The sequence below is a fragment of the Athalia rosae genome, chromosome 1 (assembly GCF_917208135.1).
Source record: "Athalia rosae chromosome 1, iyAthRosa1.1, whole genome shotgun sequence".
Taxonomy (NCBI): domain Eukaryota; kingdom Metazoa; phylum Arthropoda; class Insecta; order Hymenoptera; family Athaliidae; genus Athalia; species Athalia rosae.
In genome coordinates this window covers 11,485,310-11,495,239 of record NC_064026.1, presented here as the reverse complement: position 1 = coordinate 11,495,239, position 9,930 = coordinate 11,485,310, and the positions used below count along the sequence as shown (strand labels likewise).

General features: G+C 37.2%; 2 protein-coding genes and 1 long non-coding RNA gene across 5 annotated transcripts; 2 read left to right on the top strand and 1 right to left on the bottom strand.

Annotated features, from left to right (window-relative positions):
* Positions 1-4,527: 4,527 nt before the first annotated feature.
* On the top strand, positions 4,528-8,124 carry LOC105687190 (dnaJ homolog subfamily C member 21). Of its 2 annotated transcripts, none has more exons than XM_012402632.3 (2): positions 4,528-4,602; positions 5,262-8,124. In XM_012402632.3, the coding sequence occupies exon 2, from the start codon at positions 5,543-5,545 to the stop codon at positions 7,598-7,600; it is 2,058 nt and encodes a 685-aa protein (XP_012258055.2). In that variant the 5' UTR covers positions 4,528-4,602; positions 5,262-5,542; the 3' UTR covers positions 7,601-8,124. The 2 variants fall into 2 exon arrangements, with proteins under 2 accessions (XP_012258055.2, XP_012258054.2); XM_012402631.3 differs by lacking the exon at positions 4,528-4,602 and adding an exon at positions 4,793-4,936.
* LOC105687191 (methyltransferase-like 26) lies at positions 4,547-9,874 on the top strand. Of its 2 annotated transcripts, none has more exons than XM_020853030.2 (3): positions 4,547-4,602; positions 8,494-8,579; positions 8,751-9,874. In XM_020853030.2, exons 2-3 carry the CDS (start codon positions 8,521-8,523, stop codon positions 9,382-9,384), a joined length of 693 nt encoding a protein of 230 aa, XP_020708689.1. In that variant the 5' UTR covers positions 4,547-4,602; positions 8,494-8,520; the 3' UTR covers positions 9,385-9,874. The 2 variants fall into 2 exon arrangements, with proteins under 2 accessions (XP_020708689.1, XP_012258056.1); XM_012402633.3 differs by lacking the exon at positions 4,547-4,602 and adding an exon at positions 4,802-4,936.
* LOC125500060 lies at positions 7,603-8,397 on the bottom strand. The gene is made up of 3 exons (XR_007277229.1): positions 8,256-8,397; positions 7,973-8,098; positions 7,603-7,878 (listed from the first exon to the last, which is right to left on the bottom strand). It is a non-coding gene; the product is annotated as an uncharacterized LOC125500060 (long non-coding RNA).
* Positions 9,875-9,930: the final 56 nt, after the last annotated feature.

Below are 9,930 nucleotides of genomic sequence, written 5' to 3'. Positions count from 1 at the left end.
TCAAAAAGCAAACTGCATATTAGTAGCCAGAGACAGCCTGTGAACAACATCTGATTAGCAATAAAACTGAGGAGAATCTGGAAGAACGGTTGAGAGTTGTCCAGGAGTTTGAATTCCTGAAATCAGAAAGCAGACTGCATATTAGTAGCCAGAGACAGCCTGTGAACAACATCTGATTAGTAACGAAATTGAGGAGAATCTGGAAGAACGGTTGAGAGTTGTCCAGGAGTTTGAATTCCTGAAATCAGAAAGCAGACTGCATATTAGTAGCCAGGGACAGCCTGTGAACAACATCTGATTAGCAATAAAACTAAAGACTAAAACCTAACATCTGTAAGAAAATTTTGATTAGTAATCAAACTGAAAATAAAAATTAATCATTAGGACCTGCAAGAAAATTTATTAATGTTAACGATAAGGAAATATTAATCTGAAAGGTAAAATTTTGGTTAGCTTCTTACAAATAATCCCGTGGAAATCAAGTACCACGCACAAAAAGGTGCGATGGTACTTGGTTCCTTACAATTTTTCGGCTTTTGGGTTTAAAACGCATGAAGCGTTGCAATGCATGTTTTAAGCGCCAATTCCGCGCGCATACGAGCAGCGGCGACGGAACTGGGGTTTTTATTTCACTTCAAATTCCTGAAAGAAAATCTCTAAAGTCAAGTTTTCAGAGCGCCTTGCAAGATGGCAAGTCACGCTCGTTATTGTTTTAAAAATAACAAATAACATGGGATTCCTTGTCCGCGCGCTGTATACCCGCGCGAGCAGCGTCAGACTTGGAGTATTTCTGCTCATAAGAATCGAAGAAACGCAATTTTTAATCGCCCTCTTCTATTCAAATTTGCAGAAGGGAAGGAGAGGAGAGAGGTTTTACAAAGAATTTGTGGCGTGGCGGTCGGCGGTCCTCTTCGACGCGAAGTCTTCGAGCTCAACGTCCACCCCACTTCCATGCACCACGGCTGGTACGGAGAGCAGGGTGGACGTATTTTGCCTATTCCAAGTGACCACAAATATTACAGGAAAGTAGAAAAAATTAATTTAATTGGTGTGCTTGGATTTGTAAAGTATTGAAATAGGAATAATCTATCAGATTTAAAAAAAAAAAGATCTAAAGGACCATATTCACAGAATAATTAGAAAAATATCAAGCAAAAGATTTAAGAAAATTAGATAACACAATTTGATAATCTCTACTCAATTGATCACTTGGAATTGCTGTGGAAAGAAAATTAGTTGCACTTCCGATTTCTTGCCTGCCCATTTTGTTAAGCCCACATCCCACCCAACGGATTAAAACTATAATGACTTGCACACTCGCACACACACTCCTCACACATGCCAAATAAAAACCCTTCGCGATACATGAATTTACCTATACCTGCCTTTCACCTATATTTATCCAAGAAATGATTTTACTGACGAAGACCCCGATTCATACTTGCGCCGGCGCACCCAGACAATCGGTTCACATTCGTTTTGCCATTCTTTCGGCAAATGACTCTAGAGAAAACAATATTTAAAAAATCATTTTCAAAGTGTACCAAAAACATTCCATCTCACTCATATCTCACATTCATTGCCGTGGTATCTCGTTCAAGAACTTACTGTGAACCTGTTGTGTGTATAGGAATCTAAAGGCTGCCCACGCCCCGGCCGAAGCCGTAATTTATTTAAATTTTGAGAAAAGGTGTGTTTTTTATCAGGCCAAAATTCAGAAAACATTGATCATTGAATGAATTTAATGAATTTACTCTTGACGACTGAAATTATTCGATATATTGATGATTTCGATAAAATTGATTGAAAAATATCATCAGCAAAGAAATTAATTCAATTAATCTCACATACATTCATTAAGCAAGAAAAAGTTGAGGGCTCAAAACTGTGTGTAAGGGAAAAAAATTCGATTAGACATCCTGTTATAGTTCTAGTGAATTTACTTATCGTTACCTAAAGACGGGTTGCAATTTATTTCAAATTGAGTTAAACGAATCGAAATCTCAAACAAGCAAATAGATAAAAGACATAAAGATCAAATTCGAAATTGGTTTAGCTGATGGCTGACCATTAAATTGAGACTACATGGGTTTTGACTTTTCGCGAAAGCTATCCAATTCAATTCCTAATGTACCTGAAAAAGCTGAACCTATGGCAAGAACCATCATTCGTACGACAAAATTTTATGACCAATCAGTGATCAACGCAAACGAAATCAATCACTGAAAATTATATAGAAATCAGGAAACGCGTGAGTCGATTGAACGACGGTCTTGACCGTTGCCTATGAGCTGCACACTCTTGCACTTAAAATTTATCAAAGATGTGATTTATTTGAATAGTTCAGACTTGATGAACTAATGGTTGACTAATTGCTCGAATAACTGATTGACTAATTATTAAAATGACTGACTCACGGACTGACTGAATCATTCATTGATTTTTTCACTGATTTATTCTAAGGAAGAGTTTTTTAAATTTGACGTTACAGGGTGCAGGTGCGGTATGCTCAACAACAACCAACCCTACAATTACCTGACCTAATAAAATTGAAATTCAGGGTACCGCCACACCACGTAACAAAAAGGGATGGGACTTGGGAAATTAAAAAATACAACGACCTGATGCCAGCGTTCACCATCGCGTGAGCTGGCAAAGAAGTCGAGGAACTTTGACTGCGCTCACCATCGTTGCCAGTACCAAGACCGGACCCGAGCCGGTTCCCAGGTCTCGTGGGCCTTGGATGTTACCCGGACGTCTCTGCCTCCCTGATGGCTACAGCTGTGTAATTGGTTGAACCGTTGTAGGTTGAATGTAGTCAGTGTGGTCCAATGAGAATTCGATGAAATATACTCCCACGAAGAATGATGCTGTCAGAATTAAAAGAAAAAACATAAATAACGAGAAGTAATGATTTGTGCATTGAAAGAAATAAATGGTGGTGAAAAATTATAATTACAGAGATGTTGCACTTCATATCGATAGTTGATGATCAAACGGGCAAGGAGACTCCATTGCGTGTAGGAATAATATCTGTGACAGAGAATTTCAACATTGTTAATTTAGCAAATTCCAAATATACAGATGATATGAATCGAGGGATTCAGAGAAAATAAGCCAAAAGACACCCAAGCCCTATACTTACCATCCTCCGTCCTGATAGTGGTGAACATAGATCTGTATCAAGTAGTTTTGGGATACCACGTGGGAGTATCGTGCATCCGAGTAGCATTGGCTGCATGGACTCGTATACAATGCATTTGCAGTGTTGCTGGACCTGAGCTCTGTAATCCATAATAATACACGAATAAGTATTCCACTTCCGAATCAATTTGATATCAGAATATAAATCGTCATATCGTACTGTAATGAGATCGTATTTCCTACAAAATCACACCCCGGTATCCTAATTGTTAAGCAAGTGATCAAAGAACAAAAGTTTCGCCTCTACTTGACTCCTAATACGCACTGAAGTTCGAATGAAAGTGAATAATTGTATCATAGATGCCAACGAGACCGACGCCAACAAATGAGAAAACCAACGGTCTGAAATAAAAGAACGTCTATGCCAAATCAAATGAAGACGCGATTATTCATTTGCCATGGAGCGGTCCGTGGTTTGAACGCGGGAACGAAGTTAGTAGCTGGGGCACCCGAGCGCTTATCCATCTCGAAATTCCGTTGTAGAAAAATTCAAAATATTTGAGCAATCATAGCTCACCATTGTATTGTAACCGCGCCACCGCGCAAACGCTCTTTGGCCGAATCATGCCATACCAATCAAAAGCTGTGCACGGAGGGGGGTTGGGGGGCACTAGACCGAACGACTCGTACTAATTTAGCTTTTTTTTATCACCATATTTGATCCGTTCAATCAAGCAGCGTTACCCACAGACGGGTCAGATACTTCCATCAGTTTTTGCAAGTTTTGGAATCCGATTCTATAATGCGTATAGTTAAATCAGCAACGACTTACTTGGAGATGATGCAGAGGATTCGAAGCTCGACGAGATAGTGGCACCGCTGCGTCACAGCGCTCAGCGCTCTACACTTATACACCCAATCACTGTCGCTTGTTCGAGGCTAAGCTCTGACGTTCGAGCCAATCAGGGGGCCACATAGAGGCGCGAGCGAGTAAGACGATTCGAGCATGTTTACCACTGTTCGCTCAACTGTTTTCTGAGAATTGGAAGACTTTTGAACGGATGAAAACTAACCTTTATTGTTCAAAATAACAGTTAAATAATGTAATGTTGCTGTATCTCTTGCGCAGCTATTGATAATACTCACTGTAATGCAATTCTCGTTTAATGAATTAAGGATTCTTGTATAATTTCTTCCTAAAATCATGCAACGGGTGCCCGTGAAAATGTCGGAGGTTTTTAATGATGCCCGAATACAATTGATTGTTTTACGGAATTTTTAGAAGATACATTTTAGGGAACGTCTCTGCTTCTAACAATAAGTATACTCGAGCCCTTCTTACCATGAAAAATATTCTTTCCATAACTGGCTGTCTTCCCAATCTTCAGTCAACGACGTGGACTGACAAACAACGCAGAGACTGGCAGAGACCGAGGCGCCAGTTTGACGCGAATCACGGTAAGTTGTAAGAATTGGCGAATGACATGTGGTGCACACCTAATTTACACTCGACTATTATTAGAATAAGAACAGCTTTTCCTCCAATAATGAACCATTATAAACGTCCGTAGTGGACTAGCAGCTACACTATTTTTCTTTGTAATTAGGTGGATCACGTTTGGTTAAGAATCATTCATAACCTATAAATCTGACTGATTCACATGAGCGACTTGCTAAAAAATAATCCAATTTCTAGTGTGTGTTGTAATACCTCAATTTCGTACAAAATTTAGACTTGTCACCGATTCGTAATTCAAAACGACTGGTGTTTTTTCTGAGTGATTTCATTAAGGTACAGTTGAATTTCATAAATGCCATCATTAATGAACGAGAAAGCATGCATTACGATTGAAGATACTTTAGTTAATCAACTTTTTAAAGCAGTTTTACTACCCTCCCTAACGATCCTTTGCTTATGTATTTTGAAACTAATAATTTATTTATTTATTTTGTTGCTGTTACAAGTCTTGGATTGCAAATGTCTAAAAATTATGTAAGCATTCACAATGATACGATATAGTTTTGCATAGATTCTCCTAACTTCCTTCGTAATATATGGTTATCTCTGATTGTACACATTATCCACCCACTTGAATATGATGTATTTAACGTTTCAGGGTTTTTCTAGGACATCGTTACTCTGGCTATTTAGTAGCTATGGCACCTTCGTAATTATACAGAATAGATAGTGTGATCATGAAGAATCAAAATAAGAAAGATTATTTGACATTAAATAATTGATACCTTTCTGAAGGTACAAGGCTCCAGCTGTCTATGCGTATCGGAGTATAAAGTTTTCATACACATTTGTAATTGAACTGACAATATTTTTACCATATATGTACATTTCAACTGATTACCTGTCTTTGGTGCAATATAATTTTCGATAAAGACCAAGATGAAATGCCACTACGAGGTACTAGGAGTTCCAAGAGATGCGTCTGACGATGATTTGAAAAAAGCATATAGAAAACTTGCTTTAAAATGGCATCCTGATAAGAACTTAGAGAACACGGAAGATGCTAAAGAACAGTTTCAATTCGTTCAACAAGCTTGGGAGGTCTTGAGTGACCCGCATGAGCGAGCTTGGTATGATAATCATAGGGAAGCAATTTTAAAAGGAGGCATTGGAGAAGACTACAAAGATGATTCTCTTAATTTGTTCCCATATTTCACGACCAGTTGCTATAAAGGCTATGGGGATGATGAAAAAGGATTCTATATGGTCTATAGAAAAGTCTTTGAACAATTAGTAGCTGAAGATTCAGAGTTTGCTCATGGAGAAGATTCGGATAAGGAGATACCAGATTTTGGGGACTCCAGCAGCTCATATCAAGATGTTGTCCATGAGTTTTATGCTTACTGGCAGAGTTATAGTACAAAAAGATCATTCGCTTGGTTGGATCCACATGACATTCGTGCTATTCGAAACAGAAGAGTATTAAGGTTAGTAGAAAAAGAAAATAAAAAAGTCAGAGATAAAGCAAGAAAAGAACGCAATGAACAAGTTCGAAATCTTGTGGCTTTTGTTCGGAAACGGGACAAGCGAGTGCAAGCACATGCACAGGTCTTAGCGGAGAAGGCTAAAGAAAATGCTAAAAAAGTACAGGAACGAACAAAACAACAGCGTCTCCAGCGTCGCCAAGAAATGGAAAATTACACAGAGTCAGAATGGTCAAAATTTTCAAACATGGAAAAAGATCTAAAATTGATCGAAGCAAATCTTGCTGCTGAGTTTGGTGAAAATGTAGCTTCAGATGTAGATTCTGAAGACGATGACAATTTGGACACTAGTGCTTTATATTGTGTTGCCTGCAACAAAATATTCAAGACACAAAAAGCATTTTCAAATCATGAAAACTCTAAAAAGCATAAAGATAATATTTCAACTATGAAAGCTTCTCTACTGGATGAAGATGAAGAGTTTGCAAGTAACAGCGATGAGTACAATTCAGATTCAAATTCAGAATCTGAAAACAACAAAGCTTCGTCTTTGCATCAGAAGCTGAAAGGTGTCAGACTTGCAACCGGTCCAGAAATGCCAGACTTCTTATTAAATCCAAGTTCCAATGTCAATAGTATTGATCAAGATAATGAACAGCCAAGCACATCTGATGGGGAAATGATGTCAGATTACGAGTCTAACTCTAAAAAGCAAAAAAACAGGAGAAAACAGTCGAAGGATCCTTCCATAAAATTAGCTACTGGTCCAGAAATGGAAGATTTTCTTGATACGACCACTAATGTACCCAATAGACAAGACCAGCAGGATGAACTTACTTCGGAAGCAGAATTAATATCGGACCAGGAAAGCTTGCGTGACAATCTGCTCAACAAATCCCGAAAAAACAAAAAAAAGAAAGGAAAAAATGTTCATAAAGTTGTTCTTGAACAGACTACTGACGAAGAACAAGAGTTTGAACCCCATCTTGGGCTATCAAAAAAACAGCGGAAAAAGCAAGACCAGAGAAAAGCTCTTACTGAAAAACTCATCGGTGATAACAAGCAGTCGAATGATAATACTGCTGCTGGAACTCCACAAGAAGATGCCGATGAAACTGCTGAGCCCATGATCAACGATATCGCCGAAGCAAGTCAAATAGTTTCTGAAAATTCTGACTTGAATTCGGAAGGAGATTCAAATGTGGCTAGTTCAACTCAAAGTAATAAAAAATCAAAAGGCAAGAAAGCTAAGGAAGCAAAGAGGAATCAAACACAAGGCACTGGTGAAAGCAAACCAAAAGAAAAGAAAGGAAAAAAAAGTACTATTGATGACGTCCAAGATTTTGCACATTGTTGTGTGTCTTGCAAAGCAGAATTCCCGACAAAAAATAAGTTATTTGACCATTTGAAGAAAACTGGTCATTCCGTGTACATCCCAAATTTATCTAAGTCTAAAAAAAATGTAGAAAAGGTATCAAAAAGCAAAAAAAATAGGACTAAAGACAGCGATTAGGATCTGTTGGAAATTAGTTTTATAATTCAATCATTGCTTCGGACACAAATCCGAATATGAGTAGGTCTCCATCATGTGGAATGTAGCTTCGTGTTTTATCACATTTTCAATTTGAAGTGCATCAAATCATCTTACTTCATCCTTTCAAGAGTGTCAAATCCTCTCAAATTTTGACATAAGTTTACCTTACCACAGATCACAGTAATTTATAAATGACTTTGAAGTAGTAAGACCATTTCCATAGCTTCGTCTCTATGAGGTGTCACGTTTGTAGCAATCTTTCAACAAAATATTATTCTTGTTAAAAATGACAATTTCGAAGTCTCTTGACTTTCTTTCACCTGTGAAAATCATTTCGTTGTAACTACTCACCATGGATATCTTTGAAAAAAAATTTATTCGTATGAGCCTTTAGAGACAATGCCAATTCGCAGCTACATAAGCTTGTTTCTCCATGTATTGGTCAACTAAGTTGACCACTAGCAATAACAATATGTTCTGCAATAAAGACAATGCAAAGTAAACTCAGCCTTCTCTTATTTACTTGACTAGTTGACTAAATTGCAACCTAAATACTAAAAACACTTTCCGATATAAAAATTTCTTATTGTAATGCTCAATATTATTCTGAATATGAATCAGATATCCAGCTTACCAGACAGGCAGTACCTATCAATGGCTGGTATGTAAAAGGTGTAGACAAAATAGTCCGTATCTGAAATCAACGACTTATGGTATTTGACTAGCTATTGACAAATACTTCATTTCCAGACTTGATAAGTCGGTCAACTTTCAGAATATGATTCCCATCTAAACAGAACCTTAATACACAATGACTGGTCACACCGAACAGAAAATATAGCATCAATTTTCAAAAGATGAATGTATTTCAGATACGTAAATTACCACATCACCACTGAATGACTCTTGTAAGGCAAATACGCAACATGAATATCATTCAATCTGCTGCCACACACAGGTAAGAATGCAAGATGAAAATATTTATGTATTACTTATACCTCAAAACTAGAGAGCTAAGGAACCATTTACTGTTCACAAACCCTTGGTCACCGGGATGTAGCCTGATATAAGATAATCTCTGTTTATGAACATGAAAATATATCTAACACATCTGCATTCGCTCATACAGATCTGGGCCAGGAGTACAGCAGAAACTATTCTACCCAGCAGCAGATCGCAACAAGGAACCTATTCTCTCCGTCCTACGGCAGTATATTTGCTCTGGCCCTAATCAGAATCTGCTGGAGATTAGTTCTGGTACTGGACAACATGTGGCTCATTTTGCTGCATATTTTCCGCAAGTGACTTTTTATCCTTCAGAAGTTGACTCCAGACTGTTGGAAAGCATATCTAACTACACGAAATCTTTTGCAAATGTCAAACCCCCTTTTCTCATCGATATCAGTACTGACTATTCCAATTGGGGAGATACAGTTTTTGAAGAGTCCAACTTTGATTATATTTATAATTGTAACATGGTCCACATTTCACCATTTCCTTGTAGCATAGGCCTTTTCAAAAATACAGGTAAACTGTTGAAGAAGAATGGAATATTATTTACCTATGGGCCTTATATGATCGATGGTAAAATATCTCCAGAAAGTAATGTTAGTTTCAACGAATCTTTAAAAACACAGAACCCAGAATGGGGTCTAAGAGATGTCAGAGATTTGGAAAAGTTAGCACATGAAAATGGTATCTACTTAATGAAAATTATTGATATGCCAGCTAATAACAAGACGATTATCTGGAGAAAAGAATAAATTGAATTCACTGTTGATTTGCTTGGACAAAATGGGTGAAATTATCATGACCAATTCATTTTTGTAAAATTAAGTAAACGTTAAATTTCGCCCATTGAAAAAAGCTGTGGTGATTAGAAATATTATTGACATACTTCAATTGTAACCGCAGAATAAGGATGTTTATCTCATGTGTATGTAATAGTTTTTTGTAATTAGATGTATTACACTCGAATTGTGACCACATCACTTTTCAATATTTTTCATATAATATGACATGGGGGCTGACATATTTCAGTCACCTCATTTTTGAAAATATTGAATATATCACTTCATTTTGATAATTTGATGTACATACATTTCTTAAATTGTGACCTCAGCGGTACGGTGCGCATAATATTCTATTGTGACACTTATAGTTCAGATATTATCATTACATTGTATTTAATGCCAAGATATTTTCTTTCTTTTGTCGAACAAAATAATGTCAATAAATTTTATGAAGAAAGCCTTTCATGTCTATAATTGATGATTGAAACAATACCAAGATATTGAAACAGTCATTGG

Excerpts from the sequence above, each read along its gene's own strand:
- LOC105687191 (XM_020853030.2), top strand. The coding sequence starts at position 8,521 with ATGACTCTTGTAAGGCAAATACGCAACATGAATATCATTCAATCTGCT. Across the intron at positions 8,580-8,750 it reads CAATCTGCTGCCACACACAG|ATCTGGGCCAGGAGTACAGC; the intron begins GTAAGAATGCAA and ends TCGCTCATACAG.
- LOC105687190 (XM_012402632.3), top strand. The coding sequence starts at position 5,543 with ATGAAATGCCACTACGAGGTACTAGGAGTTCCAAGAGATGCGTCTGAC.